The sequence below is a fragment of the Carlito syrichta genome, unplaced genomic scaffold (genome assembly GCF_000164805.1).
Source record: "Carlito syrichta isolate Samal-C Ts95f unplaced genomic scaffold, Tarsius_syrichta-2.0.1 Scaffold302860, whole genome shotgun sequence".
NCBI classification, from domain to species: Eukaryota; Metazoa; Chordata; class Mammalia; order Primates; family Tarsiidae; genus Carlito; species Carlito syrichta.
The window spans coordinates 294,173-316,513 of record NW_007246956.1 but is presented as its reverse complement, the minus strand read 5'-3'; the positions used below and the strand labels follow the sequence as shown (position 1 = coordinate 316,513).

The window sequence follows — 22,341 nt, the reverse complement described above, 5'->3', positions numbered from 1 at the left end:
ATCTATCCCTTACAAGGAGAAGATGAGCATAAATTAAAAGAGAGGAAAGACTTGTAATAGGAGATGAAAGGAAACACTTATTCAAGGTCAGGATTTCTAAATAGAAACACTGGGGAGGGTTTATAAGAAAAGAACTGATATTTCTTTTAAAAACAAGATAGACATGGTTACATGTGTGTGTGTCCATCAGCCTTTCACTGGGGGACTTGTTCCTCTTTCAGAACCTGTGGGAAGAAATAAAATTCTTCCTCAAAAAGAGATGTGAGGCTGGGTGCTTGTAATCCCAGTACTTTAGGAGACCAAGGCAGGAGGATTGCTTGAGCCCAGGAGTTTGAGACCAGGCTAGGCAACATAGTGAGATCTCATCTCTGTAAAAAAAAAACAAAAAAGATGGGACATAGTGCCATGCACCTGTAGTCCCAGCTACTTGGGAGACAGAGGAGGGAGGATCACTTGAGCTCAGGAGTTGAGGCTGCCACTGCACGCCAGCCTGGGCAACACAATGAGACCCCAGTTCAAACAAACAAAAAAACCGAAGAGATGCCAGATTTTTCATAGAGGGAGTTAAGAAGCCCTGCCTGATTTAAGCTGTGAACAGTTTATAATTAAGGAAGAGCAATGTTGTCAGGAAAATGAAGGTGATTAGGAACAAGTTGGGGAAAAATATCCAATTGACAAACTCAGTGTTATGTGTTCAATGTGTGTGTGTGTTTCCTTTTTTGTTGGACTCACTCTCGGCACATATCAGCCATTCAGTAAAGACTTACTAGCAGAATAAATGAAAGCCGGGTGCTGGGTAACTCCTAGAGTGTACCCTGTACACTAGGCTTAGAAGGAAGTGATCTATGCCAGAGAGGAGTGTCACACTCTGTCAGGGAAACTGGCTGTTGCTGATAGCTTTGATCTCTGGAGAGCTTTAGGATATATTTCAGCTCCAAGATGGAATTTCACCCTGTGCGTTCTTTTTTTTTTTTTTTTTTTTGAGTTGGAGTCTCACTCTGTCGCTCAGACTGGAGTGCAGTGGCCACTCCCGGCCACCGCAGCCTCGACCTGCTGGGCTCCAGCGATCCTTCCGCCTCAGCCTTCCAAGTAGCCAGAATTACAGGCGCACGCTACCACACCCGGCTAATTTCTTGATTTATTGTAGAGATGAGGTCTCGCCTGCCCAGGCGGGTCTCGAACCCGCGGGCTCAGGCAATCCACTCACCTCAGCCTCCCAAAGGCGTGGGATTACAGGCTGAGCCACCGACTTCACCCTGTGCTTTCACAGTCCCCTTGGGGGAAGCTTGGGCTGGCACCTGATTATGACACAAGACTCATGGGAACACTTCTGTGGGGAACTATGTTTTCCTCCCATGGATCTGGTAATTCAGAAAATTAAAGGAAACTCCTACCCAGCTCTTGTGTTTGTCTAAAGAGAGGCTAGATTACTCTATGAAAATCGCTTCCATAGCAGAAATCAGGACACCTGTTTGTAAACGGCACCAGGTGAGAAAATGCTCATACCTTAATAGGTACAGGGAAAAGGCAGGCTTACAGCATCTCCTGCAAGCTGTTCAAGTCCGTCCCTCCATGAGAAATAATAACCTACTCAATCATATAGTCTTCTCCATCATCATCTTTTCCCAGGGCTCTGATCTGTGGTGTTTTACTTCTGATCAGTTAAGGTGTGATGCTAATTAGCACATTAGTTGTGTTGACTCTGTGTTAATAATAATTAGTGTATTGATCTTAGCACATCAGAATGGTTCTTTTGTTCATGCCCATTGTCTACCATCAGATATTAGCTGGTACTATGGTTTGACCATAGAACATACAATACAGAGGATCAGACATTCTTCAAGAAGTAACATATCCCCCTGCAACTTGTGTGGAAAGAGAGAATAGAAACAAGGTACCAAAGAATGAATGTGTGACTTGACTTGTGACCGAGTGCTGTTCAACTTCTGTTGAGCAAGGCATGCTTGTATTATTGTTAATTTCACATCTGAGTGATGACAACCTGCTTGGCTCCACAGGAAATCACAGGATGATGTGCTTTTACACATCTGCCATCATTTTCATGAAATCCTAACTAATTACTCAGCTGCTGCTGAGGCCTTAGCACTTGTACTCAGTGTGGAATGTGTCCAACTTGGCTGCAATTATGTTTTTCAGTTACACTAAAAACAATGGGTGTAAATGAGGTCAAACCTGCTAATTTCAGTAAATTGTCATGAGGTGAAATGATGGGAGATGATTGCTTTTTCTGGAATACACATTGTTTAAAGAAGAACCTAATGATATCCAAACACACTTCTAGAGAAATCACTAAATTGCGATCACATCATGTGCAATCCTTGAAAACTATTAGGATAATGATAGGAGAGTGATATGTTTGCCTTCATTTAAAAACCACAATTAGCAAAAGCAACATCCCTATGTTAGAAACACAAAGTAAATACTGTTTCATTATTACTGTGGAAACTTGACCTGTTTCTTTCATCTAACGCTCAATCCTTGTCTTCCCCTAGTCCCAGGGCTTCTACCATGACTATTGTCTTGGTTTTATATTGGATTTATGTGATACCTTTTACCAAAGTGCTTACATCTAGGAAAAAACAAATTTCCATCAACTAAAAATCAGAAACTCAGGGCAGAATGATGGAACATTTGTTTTATAACAGGAGCAGAGTATCCAGTTTGGATTCAAAACATGGATTTGAAAAAAAGATCTTTGTTTTCTATTATGATTGGATCTGTACTTTCTAACCCGAAATATTTTTATCCAGATACTTCTTATCTTCCATACTTGCCCTCTAACCCTTACCAGGAACCGGGAGAAAGAGACTACATATTTCACCATGCAATGGTCATCCTCACTGAATACGTTTATCTAGATGTCTGCAAATTATTACCCTCCAGTGAAATCCTGCCTTTCCCCTGTTTTCATAAATAAAGCTTTATTGGAACATAACCACACTCATTTGTTTATATATGGTCTATGACTGCTTTCACACTACAATGGCAGAGTTAAGTAGTTGCAACTAAGACCATATGTCCCACAAAGCCCAAAATATTTCCCTTCCCGGAAAAAGTCTACTGACCCCTGATCTAGACTTTCAGAAACCAAGAAACAAATGATTCTTAACTAAGAAATATTTCTCATATGTGTTAATCTCTTCCAAATAACTTTAATACTAAACATGCAAATGTCAAAAAGTATTGTGAAATAATACACTGATTTTTTCCCTATGTTTCAAGAGATAATAAGTCAGGGTATCAGGGAACTGAAATCCATTGTGTCCAATAGAATAATGCTGTCATAAGCCAGAGCCCATGATGTGGGCTGAGGAGAAAGCTGATGGGAAGGTAGAGTCTTTCTCTATATATAAGAGGTCCTTGAATGACATAATTTCATTCAACGTTGTTTTGTCTTAATGTTGATGAGAATAGCGTCACTGTGTGTGTGAACGGAGCTGACAGTTCTCCCTGTGTCTGCGTGGGTTTTCTCTGGCTACTCCAGTTTCCTCCCATATCCCAAAGATGTGCATGTTAGGTTCAGTGATGTGTCTGCATGGTCCCAGTCTGAGTAAGTACGCCCTGTGAGGCGATTGTATCCTGTCCAGGTCTGATTCCCACCTTGTGCCTTGAGCTGCTGGTATAAACTTCAGCCACTTGCAACTCTGAACTAGAATAACAGGATAAATAGTTATCTGTTATATTTTTATATATATTATATATATATGTATTATGTAATATATATATTATAAATAGTGCAGTGGTCTGATCACCACAGTTTTGACCTCCTGGGCTCAGATGTTCCTTCCACCTCAGCCTCCTGAGTAGCCAGGACTACAGTCCCATGCCACCATGACTGGCTAAGTTTTTTATTTTTTGTAAAGATGAGGTCTTACTATGTTGCCTATGCTGGTGTCAAACTTCTGGGCTCAAGCAATCCTCCTGCCTTGGCCTCCCGAAGTGCTGGGATTACAGATGTGAGCCACCCTGTGCCTGGCTGTGCTTTGGTCTTTATTTAGAAGTTTGGTGATGTTTGTGACCAGAAATATGTCATAGGAACTTAACTTTTGTTTATATAAATTAACCTATGGGAAAAATTGGTTTCATTATATGTCTTTTCGTTTTAAGTCTCAGTTTCCAAGAACTGATCAAGGACTTTAAGTAAGGACGTACTGTGCTCTTTTCATAGGTTGAATTTCAGAGGACCATCCAATGCTCTGAAACCTTTACTAGTTCTTAGAATCTCCACAGGCTGCCTCTAGAATAAACCTTATTAAACTTATCTGCCTCCCAACCAGATGATATATCAGAAGATTCTTCCTCAGCATTGTGATATTGTGAAATATATATTAGTCTTCCTCTCACTACCTGGCACACAGCTCCTAAAACCCTTGGAATCTCTGGAGTGAAGAGTATCTTTTCTTATGATAGTGAATAACTGGTGACTAGCAAACCCTGGGTAGTTTCAGGATGGGGGCTGGTGTTCAGAAAGGTCAAGGAATGTTTAGAAGGTTGGGACTGTCAGCTCCACCCCCACAACCTACAGAGAGGAGAGAGGAGCTGAGGATTGAGTTGGTTGCCAATGATCAACGATGTAATCAATCATGCCTATGCAATGAAACCTCCATAAAACCCAAAAGGAGAGGGCTTGAGTGCACTTCCAGATAGCTGGAAGGTAGTCAAGGTACAAGTGGAGGTGCCTGAAGGTTGGCATGCCCAGAAAGGGCATGGTAGCTCTGCATCCTTCCCATATGCCTTGTCCTATGCATCTCTTGATCTTATTTCTTTGCAATATCTTTTAAAGTAAGTAAAAATTTCCTCCAGTTCTGTGAGTCGCTCTAGCAAATTAACTGAACTGAGCAGGAAGCTGTGGGAACTTCGAAGTACAGCCAGTTATTCAGAAGTACAGCCACAACCAGGGGCCTGTGGTTGGCACCTGAACTATGGGGTAGTCTTGTGGGGGCTGAGCCCTTAACCTGTGGGATCTGATGCTGTCTCCAGGTAGTGTCAGAATTGAGTTAACTTGTAGGACACCCAGCTGATGCCCGTTGGATTGGTGTGTGAAAAAAACCTCCACACATTTGGTGTCAGAAGTGCTGAGGGTGTGGGCGTAAAAGATAACTTTAGTTTTTCCTATCTCCAAGAAGTAATATTCCCCAGAGAGCGTTCTGTGGGACACCAGACCAGTAGAATGTTCCTAGAACTGAGAGCTGCCTGGAAGCTTGGCATATTGTAGCTCTCGCTTCAATACTAGTAATTCAAATGGTTCTATCAAGACACCTAACACGTCCACCTATATATTTTGCTTAACTTTATAAGATGGTGAATTGCTTTTTAAAAGTAATACCCATTAACTTACCAAGGGAAAAAGAGTTGAAGAAACAGCTCACTTCCCCCATCCCTTCTCTTATTACGAAGGTTGAGAAGCTGTGATTGAAATTATTGTCCCCTAGTTAGTGTTTTCATTCTTTTGATAAAAAATGTCTCTAAGCTCTTTTGATAGTCTGTGACTGATTTTATGGCCAAAGCCATAAAATAATAGACTGCTAGACTTACACTGAGATCCACTTAGCACAGAAGACCTCTTTTGAGAATCTCTTGCCGGGCTCAGTGGCTCAGCCTGTAATCCCGTGCTTTGGGAGGCTGAGGTGAGTGGATTGCCTGAGCCCGCGGGTTTGAGACCCACCCGGGCAACTTGGCTAGACCTCATCTCTACAATAAATTAAAAATTAGCCGGGCGTGGTAGTGTGCACCCGTAGTTCCAGCTACTTGGAAGGCTGAGGCGGAAGGATCGCTGGAGCCCAGCAGGTCAAGGCTGCGGTGGCCGGGAGCGGCCACTGCACTCCAGTCTGGGTGACAAAGTGAGACTCCAACTCAAAAAAAAAGAAAAGAAAGAAAATCTCTTAAAGTCTTTACAGAGTTTTCTAGACATGACCAGGAGGCCAATTATGAGCAGGAGGATGTTTTAAAGCAGAATAGTCAATATACCTGGCCTAATATCAAGCCCAGTTTGAATTTAATAACATTTTACCATCCCAACCTTTGCATCAAATTATCCCTTACTCAGACTTCCTCTGGATGCTCCCTGAAATGGTGGCCTTGCTGCATTGGTAAAGTCAGGTTCTCACAAACTAATGACACTGTTGCTTGGTGTTGCTGTCCTCTGACACTTCTGGTTATGCCTTGAGTTATGAGTTACCTCCCTTCTCTCACAGGATCCCATTCGTTTCAGGTGTAAGACAGTTTAACTTCTGTATTTAATGCCTTTGATGAACTGACCTAAGATGTCTAAACAATCTCCAGAGCCAAAAAACAAGTAGTACTGGCCAGAGGGGTTGGGTGTCCATAAGTTGGTGGTGGTTGAAAGCTTAGCAGTGATGAATCCCAACAGAAGGCAGGGAAAAGAGTCCTGGATCAGGGAATCTAGGTCTTGACTTTGACTCAGACACTAAACAGCTCTATCAAATTATAAAATCCATGTTTAAAAAAAAGCCACGTGTGCTCATTGGGCTTCATTCCCCTCATATGTAAAATGTGACAATTAAATAAGAAGAATGATATGTATTCCACAGCAGTGGCTTTTGATTTTTGCTCTACATTGAACTCACTTGGAGAGATTTTAAAATTCTCATTACCCTGGCTACACTGAGAATGTCTGGTGGCAAAACCTAGGCATCAGTGCTTTCAAAACTCCCCTGGTGATCCCAACTTGTAGCCAATATAGAGATCCATTGCTTTGTAGACCTTAAGGTCTGAATTTCATACTCCAAATCTCTGTCCTGAAAAAAAAAAGATAATTGAGAGTGTTTGAGTGTTGTACCTTTCAATGACTAAATATGGCAGGATAAAGAAGCAAATAATTTGAAGCATAGCTCCTTATCTTGCTCTCCAAAATCCTTTGCTTGTGGAAAAATATAAAGTTTTAGGAATTAATTACCCTATATCCAAGGTGTTAGGTTCTTTTTTTAATCCAGCATTTGGGGAAGAAAGTTTTGGTTCAGGCAAGCATCATTTGGACACATTGAATTCGGGAGCCTGGTTTCCCTGGTTGAAGGTTTCTTCACTAGTCTTGCCCCTGCTCCTGCTGATGTGGTTCTCTGTTGCCTCAATGATAACCTCTTGATGCTCTCGATGTCTAGAACTACATGACAGTCTCCCGAAATCTTTATGCCCTAAGTACCTACAGACTAGCTTATTTATTTTAAGAAGTCCCAATATTCCACCTCATTCATAGAAAATTTGAATTTGGAAAATGATTAAAGGTCATCATAACTTTTTTTTTTTTAAATTTTAGAACATTTTTATTATCACTAGAAGAATCCCTATGTCCTTTAGCCATCATTTCCCATTCCTGTCTCCAGCCCTAGCCCCATGCAACTACTAATCGATTTGCTATCTCTATTTACTATTCTGAACAATTAATAAATATTGAATCTTTGTGACTGGCTTTTTTTCACTTAGCATCATAATGCTTTTCAGATTCTTCCATGTTGTAGCATGTACTAGTATTTCATCTCTTTTTAGATGACTATATCGCACGTTTGTTTATTCGTCAGCTGATGGATATTTTGATTTTATCCACTTTTTGGCTGTGATGAATAATACAAAAGAAAAATAAAGATGAACTGGACTTTATCAAAATGAAAAGTTTGTAATTCATCATAACTTTCAAAGGAAAATATTTGGTGAAATTTATGTAATACTAAAGTTAAATGATAATAATTAAGAAATGATGAGCCGGGCTCGGTGGCTCAACCTGTAATCCCGCGCCTTTGGGAGGCTGAGGTGAGTGGATTGCCTGAGCCCGTGGGTTCAAGACCCACCTGGGCAGTGAGACCTCATCTCTACAATAAATCAAAAAATCAGCCGGGCGTGGTAGCGTATGCCTGTAATTCCGGCTACTCGGAAGGCTGAGGCGGAAGGATCACCGGAGCCCAGCAGGTCAAGGCTGCAGTGATCGGGAGTGGCCACTGCACTCCAGACTGGGCGACAGAGTGAGACTCCAACTCAAAAAAAAAAAAGAAAAAAAGAAATGATGGGATAAACCTAGAGAAAATCCTGCTTGTATCTCTAAACAAGGAGGCTGATTGTTATTTATTGTTTAGCATTCTGTTATTTTCTGAGATGCATATTTTGGATTGGATAGATTTCTCCCTAATGCACTTTGACCCTTGATATAGCTGCCCTTGAGTTGACTTCACCTGAATGTATGTCAGTGTGGGCAGTGACATTGCTCTTGTTCTTCTTTGAACTACCAGTGCCTATCACATTGTTGACAAGTAAATGAAGGTGTTTAATGCATGTGTTGACAAGTAAATGAAGGATTGTGTGAGAGTAGTATGATAAAGTTAAAATGGAAGGAGGGTCTCTCCCATTCTGTAGATAACTTTCATGTGAAAGCATTTATGTTACTCTATAGAGTCTTTGTAGACTTCTCCTTTAATTATGCATTTTAAAAAATGATTGAAATAAACCATAATGACCCTGCAAGCAGGAAATTGAGAGAACAGTACTCTAACTCTTCATTTGGTAAAGACTAGAGTAGGAAGCACTAAAGCCTGGCAAAGAGAATATACTTCAAACAGAACTCAAAGGGCCAAGTGTAGTGGCTTATGCCTGTAATCTCAGCACTTTGGGAGACCACAGCAGGAGGATTGCTTGAGGTTAGGAGTTCAAGACCAGCCTGGACAATATAGTGAGCTCCTTGTCTCCACAAAAATTTTTTAAAAATTAGATGGTAGAATATACCTGTAGTCCCAACTACTTGGGAGGCTGATTGCTTAAGCCCAGGAGGTCAAAACTGAAGTCATGCCCTTACACTCTAGCCTGGGTGACAGAGTAAGACCTTGTCTCTTTTTCTTTTTTTTTTTGAGTTGGATTCTCACTCTGTCACCTAGACTGGAGTGCAGTGGCCGCTCCCGGCCACCGCAGCCTCGACCTGCTGGGCTCCGGCGATCCTTCCGCCTCAGCCTTCTGAGTAGCTGGAATTACAAGCCCGTGCCACCACGCCTGGCTGACTTTTTGATTTTATTGTAGAGATGAGGTCTCACCTGCCCAAGCGGGTCTCGAACCTGCGGGCTCAGGCAATCCACTCACCTCAGCCTCCCAAAGGCACGAGATTACAGGCTGAGCCACCGAACCTGGCAAGACCTTGTCTCTAAACAACAAAACAAAATGCCAGAACTCACTCAAAATGTATTACCATTTATCCTTTAAAAATGGAATTATTCCAGATTCTACCACCTAACCCTTTAACCAGACCACCAAACAAAATCACTTCATCCATCCAGAGTTACTGAGTATGGTTGTGCAGTTTATCTACTTCACTCTTGCTGATTAAAGTGTGGGTCATGAACGAGCAATATCAGCATCACCTGGGGGTTTGTTAGAAATACAGAATCCCAGCTGGGCTTGGTGGCTCAGCCTATAATTCCGCACTTTGGGAGGCCTAGGTGAGTGGATTGCCTGAGCCCGCGGGTTCAAGACCTGCCTGGGCAACTTGTCGAGACCTCATCTCTACAAAAAATAAAAAAAATTAGCCTGACGTGGTAGTGTGCTCCAGTAGTTCCAGCTAACTGGAAGGCTGAGGCAGAAGGATCACCGGAGCCCAGTAGGTCGAGGCTGCGGTGGCCAGGAGCGGCCACTGCACTCCAGTCTGGGCGACGGAGTGAGACTCCAACTCAAAAAAAAAAAAGCAAAAGAAATACAAAATCCCAGGCTGGGTTCGGTGGCTCATGTCTATAATCCCATCACTGTGGGAGGCCGAAGTGAGAGGATTGCCTGAGCCCAGGGGTTCGAGACCAGCCTGGACAACTTGGCGAGACCTCCCTCATCTCTACAATAAATCAAAAAATTAGCTGATCATGGTGGCATGTGCCTGTAGTTCCAGCTACTTGGAAGGCTGAGGCAGAAGGATCGCCTGAGCCCAGCAGGTGGAGGTTGTGGTGGCCAGGAGGGTGCCATTGCTCTCCAGCCTGGGTGACAGTGACACTCCAATTTAAACAAGAAAAAGAAAAGAAAAGAAATACATAATCCTGAGGTTTACCCAGATCTCCTGAGTCAGATTCTGTATTTTGATATGACTCCCCAGATGGTCTGTGCCTGGTTAAGTTTGAGATGCATTTCACCACCCAAATGCTTTATAATCATAAGGCCTTCAGAGTTTTCTTTTTTTTTTTTTTTTTTTTTTTTGAGTTGGAGTCTCACTCTGTCACCCAGACTGGAGTGCAGTGGCCGCTCCCAGCCACTGCAGCCTCGACCTGCTGGGCTCCAGCGATTCTTCCACCTCAGCCTTCCGAGTAGCCGGAACTATAGGCGCGCGCTACTACACCCAGCTAATTTTTGATTTATTGTAGAGATGAGGTCTTGCCAAGTTGCCCAGGTGGGTCTCAAACCCGCGGGCTCAGGCAATCCACTCACCTCAGCCTCCCAAAGCGCTGGGATTACAGGCTGAGCCACTGAGCCTGGCTGTTTTCAGTGATCATTTCTGGAATATGAACTAACGATGTCTGATATTTTAAAAGGGGAAAAAAGATGGAATTACAAAATAAGTAAGTAAATTTGAAAAAATAAACAAATAGAATATCTGAAATAGAAAAAAACGTGTTAAAGAAATACTTAAGAAGTGCTAACACACATCAAACACCAAGTCTGTCATTTGTTATTTCAGCTGTTATGAGCATTATTTATTTTTTGAAAAGGCAGAAGTTGGATATGTTTGCCAGCTATGTCTGAGTGAATCAAAGAAAAACTGACATCTTTCCCAAAAACATATCAGAAAGAACTAAAAGAGAAGTCTTATTTTCCTGAAAGACTTTGGGCTTCATGAAAGATACACTTTTACTTTATGTACATAGTAGATGAACATTTACTTACACACACCTCCCCCCCAATGATAAAAACTTTGGGATTTCAAATCGGAGCCAATGTTTAATGTCCTCTAAAGTGGGCCCCTTCTGAGTTCATTTACGTTATGCTTGTGTTGGTCACACTAACTTTGAGACTGAGGATCCTTTGTTGGATCCTATCTCAACAGAATTCAGACCCGCAGGATGGTCCTTCTGAGGGTCAATGGAGGTGACTATTTCCATGGTTTTCCTTGACTTACACAGCATCCAGCTTTGTCCCATTGAAAGCATGTCCTTGGATTGAAGTAAAGCCATTGTTGTACAGCTTCCTATAACCAAAAGAGAGAGGAGAAATCAGTGACCTATGAGAAGGGGTGCTGGCCCTTTTCTGAACTATTGGGTTTCATTTCCTCAGTGTCAGAAGTGTACGTAGAGGTTTTACAGGTCTCACATATGTGCCCCACAAGAAAACTTTACAGTGCACCTTGTTTGAGACACAGGATAATATTGCTTAATCTGAATGCCCATTCTCCAGACTTAGCTCCTAGTAAATTTCAGCTGTTTTTCAGAAGCAGATTTTCTTTGAGGAACAAAGATTGCCACCATTAAGGATGTTAAAAGAATGTTCCATATATATTCAGAAAAAGGGGTTTCAGGTAATAGTTAACCCAATGTCAAAAGTAGAGGAGTAACTGAAATTTCTTAAGATGAACATCTTGAATGTATAGGCTTTCTACTTTTTTATTTAAAATGTTATCTCACATTTGCATTTTATCTATCAAGGCTTATTAAGTGCTGAATGGTTGTGGGCTGAATTTAATTGGAACCTCATAGACAAGTCTAAGAAAGTAGATAGACCATGCCCTTTTGTGGAAGCCTTTTTTTTTTCTTCCTGAGTTAGAGTCTCATTCTGTCTCCCAGGCAGCTTCGACCTCCTGGGTTCAGGCAATCCTTCCACCTCAACCTTCCAAGTAGCTGAGGCTACAGGTGCATGCCACCATGCCCAGCTAATTTTTTTATATATTGTGGAGATGAGGTCTTGCCATGTTGCCCAGGTGGTTCCGAACTCCAAGGCTTAGGCAACCCTCTTGTTTCGGCCACCAAAGTGCTGGGATCACAGGGAAACTTGAATATTTTAGCTTGTTGCTATGTTTTTGCAATTAATTAATTCATACAATGATTCCACGGGGCCAGTCTGGAATGTTATCACCTTCATTTCCTAGTGGAGTTACTGAGACACAGAGGTCACTTGCCAAAAGCACGTTGGTCTAGAACTGTTGAAAATCAGGATCCCTTGACTTTGAATACAATTCCTCCTACCCACCGAAAGCACACACCCTTTCGGCGGGAGAAGAAGCCTCAGCCTTGGGAGCACCCAGCTATGTGGGAATGCATAGGAGTTAATTGGTGGTTATTGGCATGAAGAGAAGACAAGACAGCCATGACCACAATCGGGCACAGTTAGGAACTCCTAGTGACGGTCATAAGGGAACTTTGAAAACTACAGTCATTGGACCATTGTGAGCTCTGGTAGCCTGTTGAGCATACAGAAGAATCCAAATTTCTCAGAATTCTGAGAATTTCTCAACCTGTCTTGACCTAAGTATTTTTAGCTTTAAAAATATGATAATAATACATAATTAAAAGGTTGCCGGGAGGATCAAATAACTATCTATTTAACACATTTAGGAACACTTATGAGATGACCGTGTCAAGGGGTATCCTAAAATGTAGATTTATCCTATATAGTTGTGAGGAACTGAGAAATAGTCTCATGGTTTTGTTGTTTTGCTTATTATGTAATATTTAAAGAATTACATAATAAGCACAAAGGCTAAGGAAACTCTAATGGATAAGTCAATTTTTCCTGAACTAGAACTCTTTGATGAAGATGTAATAATTGTGTATTTGACACTTTTATTTTCCCAAAATTAAAAATGTTCTTTGCTTGAATTACATTTCAGAGATGAACTACAACTCATAATGAACAAATAGGCCTTGAAAAGGGAAAATAGAAAGAAGGATTATAAACTTTGATTGAAACTTTCCCCTACTAGAATATCAGTATACAGTCTACTATAGGAACATGTATCCTTTCATGCTGATAGCTTTTTTGAGCATGAGCTCCAGAGAAGCAAGGAGTTTTGCAGAAATGTAAAAATAATCACCTGAAAAGATAATGAATAATCCATGCCATCCCCTCTTCTACATGTCAGAAAATATGGGGTTTCCTCACTCAGATGTTTATGAAATGCCTTCTGGGCCCCATGCTGGGTTTGGGTCAATGAGCTGCTTTCACTGAAAAGGACTGTTTGAGATATGAGGTCCTTAGAAAAGTAGTGCCAAGAGGTAAAGGTACCACATAATACTATAAAGAAGTTTAAAGTCTACTATAAAGAAGCTTAGCATGTAGAAGTTTCCTCTCGATGAGCACTATAAGGCACAATAGAAACCCTTATAGAGGGGGTAAATGGCCTTGAGGTTTGGGGATGTGTCTTTTCTGGGCAGAAAAAGAAATGGAGACTGAGAAGGAGACTCTTGTCTTTTCCAGACTGCTCTTCCCATGTTGTGAGGAGAATTCCCTGAAGATGCTCACTGTGGATAGACTTCCAGAAGTTGAGATAGCTTCATAAGCCCCAAATGGATAGAGTTGGAATGGCTTTTGAAAACGAGCCCTTTGAAGAATTGTGTGAGGCTTGGATCAACTTTTCAGGAGAGTAATTCAATCAGGTTTGTATTTGATAAATCCCCCACCCCCCATCCCTGACGCAGTATGAGCAGAGAAAAGGAGTTGGGATACCAATCCAGGCAAAAACTCCACCGGGCCTGAACTTGGACAGCAGTACTGGGAATTCTTCTTCAAAGGTAGACCCAACTCTACTCTGTGGTTAATACTACAAGAGAGGAATTTTCCTACCAGCTTGGAGAATTAATTTACCTTTTATACCTCTGTTAGATCTTCTCCATTAGAACATTTTGTGAATATCCCTGATTAAGACTCTACTTGTTACCATCTAAAGAGCAGAGCCCATTTAATCTCTGAGAAAATGATGCTGTGTAGCAACACCATGTTTTCTATTTAATACCCCCTTACAGGAGTTTACTAAATAGTGAGAACTGCGTAGAAGTGTGAGTGCAGAGAATGAAAAGCCCTTAATAGCACCACTTGTCCAACTCAGTGACCTTGGGAAAGTCACTACTTAACTTTGCTTAAACCCCAGGTCCTTCTCCTGTAGAATGAGATACTTGAATACACAATACTGTACCATAAGGCCTACAGGCCAGATCTGGTCCACTGCTTATTTGTATAAATAAAGTTTTTTGGAACACCGCCATGCTCATCTGTATACGTATTTAGAATGGCTACTTTGGCAGAGTTGAACAGTTGCTATTGAGGCCATCTGGTCTGTAAAGCCTAAGTGACCCTTTACGTAAAAACTGTATCAATCTCTTCCATAGGGGAATCCACTTATCTTGCTACTTAAACCTTTTAGTAGTCTACAGAGTACCATCCATTCCATAAGGTGATACTCTTGTTTAATTATGTGAACTTCTTTGTAGACTATAGAGTACATATAATAAGGCAGTGTAGTTCTTGGATGGTCTGTAAAAATGTGACAATGGTCTAAGACAAAATCTAGTGGTTGATAGGAGTAGAATCAGTAATACTCACAGTGTCAAGGTTTCATTGCACAGTCCTCGAAAAGCATTCACAGGGATTGAAGTCACGTAAGGGTTGTCTGTAATTTCACTGCAAGAGAGAGGGACAGATACACTTGATAAAAAAAAATGCTTTCCTTCCGGAGTTGGGCTCTTGCACTTGACTTAGTACTTGAACACAGTACAAATCTTATTTATTTTTAAGTGTCATCAACACTTGTGAGCCACTGGTGGTTCAGAGGTTCCATGAGGTGGTGAGAGCTGTCTTAGACGGCCATGTACCCTGAGCCCAAGTGCACAGTCAGCAAGTGAACTTTGGGTGTGGGCCGAGGTCCCCAAGTGCACAGTCAGCAAGTAAGCTTTGGGTGTGGGCTGAGGTCATGGATTTAGTCCTCATCTCAAGGGAAGCAGATGGACCTCAGAGGATTTTCCTGACTCTGAGACACTTTGTCTATAACAACTCGAGTTTTCTATGTGCATGGAACCTTTAGATTGGGAGAAAGGGATCAATGGATTTCATGAGTACTATTAAAATGTCCTCCACAACTCAATTCATTCTATGATAAGATACCTGCACACATATGTTTGTTGCAGCTCTATTCACAATAGCAAAAACATGGAACCAACCGTGTTGCCCATCAAAGCTGGACTGGTTAAAAAAAATGTGGTACATATACACAATGGAATATAACGCAGCCATAAAGAAGGACAAATATATGGAATTTGCAGCAACTTGGATGGATTTGGAGTCTATCATACTCAGTGATTTATCACAGAAACAAAGAACTGAGTTCCATATGTTCTTACTCATAAATGGATCTTGAACAATTATAATGCTATAAGAAAGTGATTGGCAGTAGTGGAAAACAGTCAGGGGAGGGGGTGGGATTGGCAGTTGAGGGAAACTGTTAGGGGAGGCAGGGGCATACCTCATCTACAAGAGTACCTGCATGATTAATGTTTATATACCTAATCCTGAAGTGTACCCCACATCTCTGTAATCAAACAAACAAACAAATAAATAGAAAAGCTAAAAAAAAAAAAATGTCCTCCACTTGCAAAACTCTGCCAGGCAGATGCTCCTGGAAAAACTTTCTATGCCCATCCAGTTCCTGGAAGACTGCATATATATATTAAAATAATAATATATATATATTGAGTTGGAGTCTCACTCTGTCACCCAGGGTGAAGTGCTGGAGTGCTGGAGTGCTGTGACATACTCACGGCCACTGCAGCCTCGACCTGCTGGGCTCTGGCGATCCTTCCACCTCAGCCTTCCAAGTAGCTGAAACTACAGGTGCACACTACCATGCCTGGTTAATTTTTTATTTATTGTAGAGATGAGGGCTCACCAAGTTGTCCAGGCTGGTCTTGAACCCATGGACTCAGGCAATACTCTTGCCTTGGCCTCTCAAAGTGTTAGGATTACAGGCTGAACCACCAAGCCTGGCCAATATTTTGAATAGAACTCTTCTGCAGCATAGGAGTATGATTCATTTTTTATTTCCCTAGCAAAACTTCAAGAATTTAGAGACTATGACTCCACCTTCGGCTGACTGTGCAGTGTAGACTCAACTTGTGATTCCCTCAGCATATGTCCTTTCCCTCCTGTACAATTAGGTGAGACAATTAAGGTATGTCACAGATTTTGAAATAGAGCACAGGCTGTCAATCAGAAATCAGAGGAAGTAATTTGAGCACCACCCCTGACTGCTCCTTAGGACCCTGCTCAGCCAAAATCACTGAGGTTTTCTATGCTTCAGTTTTCTCATTTGTAAATGGAAAAGCAGTAACTTCCTTTTGTGTCATGAGGTGGAGTGGAGCAAAGGTGACGCACGGAAAAGTGTTTAAAAACCTATGACAAACTATATGAAAACATTCTCACTTGTAAGTGGGAGCTAAATGATGTGTATACATGGACATAGACTGTAGAATGATGGACATTGGAGACTCTGGGGAGTGGAGAGGCAGAAGGAGTGGGTGACGAGAACTTACTTAATGGGTACAATGTACACCATTTGGGTAATGAATATACTGAAAGCCCAGACTTCACCACTGTGCAGTATATCCATGTATCAAAATTACACTTGTACTCCTTAAATTTATGCAAATATAAAAACTATATGAAAAATAAGGTACCATTGTTATCATCAAATATTCCTTCTATTTAACCGTTCCCATTGGCAAACCAACATTCTATAATTTCTGCCATTTAAAAACAAAAACACCCTAACAAAATATTTTCTATTGACCTGATATAGTCCAACTGCTGAGATATTTTCTGAGTTTTTTATGGTTACTTTCTCTGATTCTCCTGCTCCAATTCTTTCTTGAGTCTACTCCAATCAGACTTGCCAAGGTCCACCACTCCACTGGAACAGTTCTTGTCAGGGTCACCAATGCTCTACATTACTAAACCCAATGACAATTTCCCAGTCCCTGCCTTACTTCAGCCACCAATGAAGTCACAACTTATCACCTCTTTCTCCTTGAAACAGTGCTTTCCTTGGCTTAAACTAATCCCCATGGCTGTACCCTAATTCTTGTTAGTGACAAACAAAATATTGCCAAACACTGCATGTGTGCATACTTACAGTATAAAGAATACATCAGTGGAATAAACTTTGGTCAGGTCAGGGAATACTCTAAGTCCAGTGTTGAAAATGCCACTAAATTAATGGTAAAAGAAAAAAGGACCAAATTTAGGTAAGAAAATCAACACGTAGCAAGTAGAATAATGCAACAGCTGAAAGCATGGGTTCTGAGGCAAATCCTAACTCCTCCACTAAGTATCTGAGCGACTGTGAGCAAGTCCTGACTCTTGGAGGGATAATGTTCCCTCAAGGCATAATAATTAATCCAGTGCACTAGTGTCAATACATCTGTTTTGCTTAGAATACTGTGGGGAATTTTGGAACCAAGTGGGATTCCTAGAAATATAAATTCAAGTTTCTTGTGTGTGTGTGTGTGGGTGTGTGTGTGGGTGTGTGTGTGTGGGTGTGTGTGTGTGTGTGTGTGTGTGTGCGTGCGCGCATGTGCATGTGCACACGTGTTGTGTGTGTGAGAGAGAGACAGAGAGAGATTTTTTTGCTTTAATTGGAGGATATTATGTGTGTGTTGGTGGGTGGTAGAGGAAGATATGATTACCCAACTCTAAACCAGGCTTCCTCTTTCAAACTCTATATATTTGTTATTATTTTGCCAAGAATGGCTTTCCCACAGCAGTGACCTGAGAGCAACATTGCAGCTATACCATTAAAAAAAATATATTCAGAAAAGGAAGGAAATCAGTCTTTTCCTTCCCTAGAGTATGATATCCAGGGGAAAATGCCAAGATTAAAAGATGTGCATAAAACAGCATGAACCCAAAGTTCTCAGGTTCTGGATGCCCCCCAGATTCAGTTGGCTTAACATTTGTGGCAGCAACTAGGATGCAGATAGTAGAAGCAGATTTTTTTTTTTTTTGAGTTGGAGTCTCACTCTGTTGCCCATACTGGAGTGCAGTGGCCGCTCCCGGCCACCGCAGCCTCGACCTGCTGGGCTCTGGCGATCCTTCCACCTCAGCCTTTCAAGTAGCCGGAATTATAGGCATGCGCTACCACACTAGGCTGATTTTTTGATTTATTGTAGAGATGAGGTCTCGCTGCCCAGGCGGGTCTTGAACCCGTGGCCTCAGGCAATCCATTCACCTCAGCCTCCCAAAGGCGCGGGATTACAGGCTGAGCCACCGAGCCCGACCTTTTTTTTTTTTTTTTTTTTGAGAGGCTTGGCATGGGGTAGGGTGAGATATAGATTCTACTCAGTAAAGCTTGAGAAAAAGTCTTCTAGTGGAAAAACTAGTTTGATACATCTGCTAAGGCAAATTCTAGAGGGAAAGAGACAAGATTTGAAGAGGCAGCTGGAGCCAGCGGTCTCAAAATGAGCAAAGGGGACATTCCAGATAACAAAGGAGAGAGAAGAGATTACATAAGTATTTGAAGTACAGTAAACAAGCTAGTTCAACTGCAATAGGGGTTCACGTGGAAGAATAGGAGAAGAAAAAGGCCCAAGAGTCCAGTAGGCATCATATACTTAGACCTTTCTACTCTTGAAAAACCCCAAACAAAGCCCTTCTTTTTGATGTTTCCTCTAATTACCTGAACCTCTCCCCAACACCTCTCATTTGTCACTTTCCATTATTCTCTTATAGGAGAAGAACTTTTCAATTTCATATACAATATCTCCCCAACTAGATTATACGCTTCTTGAAGGCAAGGACAGTATCTTAGGATCCCATGTGTTCTCTACAGAGCTTTGTACATAGCAGGAGATCATCACATCAAAGAGTTATTGATTTGAAACTCAAAGTCCTTAAGAAGAGTGATTGTCCTTGCCCCATGAGATTTATGGGTTGCCGGACATCCTTTCAAGTTCATATCTCATCAGCATCCTCTTCTGTTCTCCTGGCATCTCCCACTTCCACCTCTTCAATATGCAACTATATTTAGCTCCCCAAATAAGCCATGTGGTTCCCTACCTTCATGTTTCTATCATGCCCTTTTATTCAGTTCCATTTCTCTTCTACCCTTCCCCTTCATTTTCATGGATAACTTCTATTCATCCTTAAAGATGTATAAGCTATCTATGGATATATTTTATTTTAAAGCACATTTATTTTAAAGACCTGGATAAAAATGAAATGTTCATAGTGCTTATTTCTGGATATTGGGATTGTTTTGTTTTGGTTTTCTTCCTTATGTTGTTTTTGTTTTCTAATTTTTAGAATGCATACAAGCAGGGACACGGATTCTTCCAGCTGGTACCTAGAAAGACTGAGATCCTACATACGCATCTACAGAACACGTTTTTACTGAATACCTACAATGTGCTAGGCAGTAAAGACGAATCAGGGAACAAAAATGTGGGTCCCTGCACTCACGGAGTCAGCTCATAAGGTGTGACCGAAGCAAAGCAGTAAATACTGTCCCTTCTGTTTTTGTCCTTCTGCCCTCAATGTGGCTTTTTGTTTTTGCTGTGTAATAGTCACTCTAATATTGTTATACTAATTTCCAAACAACATTGACAGTTGGCTCCCAGGATTTTGTTTTGTTTTCTGTGATATTACATTTAAGATTATATATACAAGATGGCATTTTCTTCCTCACATTTTTTGGAGCAGGTCGCTGGTTCCAGCACCATTGGCTGACTTTTGAATAGGTTTCTAAAATGTTGTCTATTTCACCTGACACCTTGTCCCCAACCTAGGTTGTACACCATTAAAATGACCTTGGACCATATCATCCTAGGATAAGAGTCCTGGCAGACGACAGCATTAAAATTCACCACCCCCCAAAAAAAGGAGACGGAAGAGAAGTTAATACTTACAGAAACTTTAGGAGGGGGAGCTCTTTGAGGGCATCAGGATCTATATAAGTTAAACTTCTGGTATTCCGAATTTCTCTGTATAAGGCACAAGAAACACAGTTACCATAATGCATCCATTTTTAAAAATTAAAATAAAACAACATGAATCAGGTTCAACAGATATTCATGAGAAGAACATGTATTTATGTGGTGCTGCTAGGACTGTTCCTGCCAGGAGCTGGTGTGAACAATAAATTACTCCTGGTTCCTCACTAGGACACAGTGACTGTCCAACTATCTTGCATCAGTGATTTGGTTTTTAGTCCATTTGAATTTATGGGCTATTTCTCTTGCTTGTAGTTTCAGAGTTATTTTTTTCCTTTTAGATTTATTTATTTACTTAATTTTTTATTTTAAAGATGTGGGGTACAATTCAGGGTTAGGCCCACAAATATTTCCTTTTAGATTTAGATACAAAAGAAAAACTCCCTAAATGGTTTGGTGAGGAGTTGAGGACACATGTCTTTATTATTGGGAATAGCAAGTATTCTAGCCGAGACAAGGAGCACTGGAGTGGGATATTGAGGGAATTATATGCTGAAGCATATACATACAGTAAGACAGGCAGCAAGGCTCTGTCTTTACTATTTCAGAAGTCATGGAGGTAGTGATTGTTTACAGTTCACTTGGGTTTATTTTGTGATGTCAGCACTTTAAGACTCTTCCACAAATATGGTGGTGGCATGTGTGTCTGTAAATCACAAACTTAGGTTTATACACATGCTGATATGGAGTCAGTTAGCATTAGTGAAATTAGTGACTGTTAGAAATGAACTCTCACTGTTTAAATGAAATATATTCAACATAGGTAAACTGACTCAAAGAGTTTAAAGGTACTACTCCCTATGCTTATATGAAGAGTTTGTAAAAACCCAGTATGACCTGTAACCTTTCTCCTTAGGGATGGCACTTGAGGCTTGAATCCCAAAGGGACCTTCATCCAGTCATTGGTAGTACCAACTGGAAAGCTTAGAATCTGACCTCTGCAATTTTTTGAAAACAGTTACATAGAAGGAGAGTTTACAGTCAATAAAATTCATGCATTGTAGATATACAGTTCATTGATTTTTCATAAATTTATAGCCTTGGCCAGGATACTTGGACAACCATCATCAGAGTTTTAGAGCATTTCTAACAATGACAAAAGTAACAATATGCCCATTTGCAGTTAATTCCCACTCCCTCCTTTATGCCTAGAAACCACTGATCTGGTGTCTATCTTTATAAATTTGCCTTGTGTAAACATTTTATATAAATAGAATCATGATATGTAGTCTTTTGTGTCTTTTATTTTGCATGATATCTATAACATGTATCAGTAGTTTGCTCCTTTTTAGTGATGAATAGTCAGATGGACCTGGGATACAATCTTGGCTCACCACCTCTTGACCTCTTTGAGCCATAGTTTCCTTACCTGTAAAATAAAGACAATTAACCCCTCTTTCATAGGGCTCTTATGAGGATTAAATAACATCTATAAGGGATTCTATGGTGGCCCTCACCCATTGAGGGCTCCATAAATGATGGCTTTATTATTATTTTTGAAAGGGTAAAATGCCAAAATGGAATGATTCAATGAAATATTTAACTAAAGTGCAGTCATTTTTAACATTGCTTTGCTTTGTCATGTTTTTCTAGCAGTTCACTTTAATTTATCTTCTAGTCATTAGCTACTGATCATTTATAACCCCTTCCCCAAGGCTGCTTTGTACTGTTTATTTTTCTACTCCAGGTTTGTCTTTTAGCCATAAAGAACCAGTATGACCTATGCGACACAGACAGACCCCATCTCAAAAAGCAGCCCTCTGTCATCTATGTAACACAGACCTCATCACCATGGTAATAGTTATATGACTAGCCCACCCATCTGCCTGCCATCCACAGTGCCTGTGCTTATCAGTTCCTTTGTGATGACATAAAACAAACCACTACCCAGTCACCTTAATGACCTGTCCTCATCAAGGGAAAGGTTCAAAATGCATTCCATCTCAAACAGCCGCCTCCATACTTCTCTGTAAGCTCTAGCCCTCACCCCAATCTGGGGGGAGGTGGACCCCTTTTTCTCTCACTCTGATCTGCTTTGTAAATAAGCCATATTTTCTAATCTAATTTCTGTGCAATTCTTTGCATCTTACCTGCACTACTGGCTCAGCACACTGGCTCACTGAACACAATCCTCCCAGATCTAACATTTTGAGACCTAACAATTTTCATAAGGAGAATGAAAGCTAGAACAGACATCAAGGACTTGGGGTTGGAGGTGTTACAACCTAACAAAATTAAACATTTAAAAAATAATCTAGCCGGGCTTGGTGGCTCAGCCTATAATCCTGCGCTTTGGGAGGCTGAGGTGAGTGGCTGGCCTGAGTCAGCGGGTTCGAGACCCGCCTGGGCAACTTGGCGAGCCCTCATCTCTACAATAAAAAAAAAA

The 22,341-nt window shown here is 41.1% G+C and overlaps 1 protein-coding gene across 1 annotated transcript in view; it reads right to left on the bottom strand.

Moving 5' to 3' along the window:
* TSHR (thyroid stimulating hormone receptor) overlaps positions 1 to 22,341 on the bottom strand; it is a 200,733-nt gene that overhangs the window by 48,864 nt on the left and 129,528 nt on the right. The window contains exons 4-7 of the mRNA XM_008057190.1: positions 19,872 to 19,946; positions 17,102 to 17,176; positions 14,521 to 14,598; positions 11,108 to 11,176 (exon numbers count right to left, since the gene is read on the bottom strand). Of these exons, the coding sequence (XP_008055381.1) occupies positions 11,108 to 11,176; positions 14,521 to 14,598; positions 17,102 to 17,176; positions 19,872 to 19,946 (297 nt within the window). The remainder of the gene's footprint in view (positions 1 to 11,107; positions 11,177 to 14,520; positions 14,599 to 17,101; positions 17,177 to 19,871; positions 19,947 to 22,341) is intronic.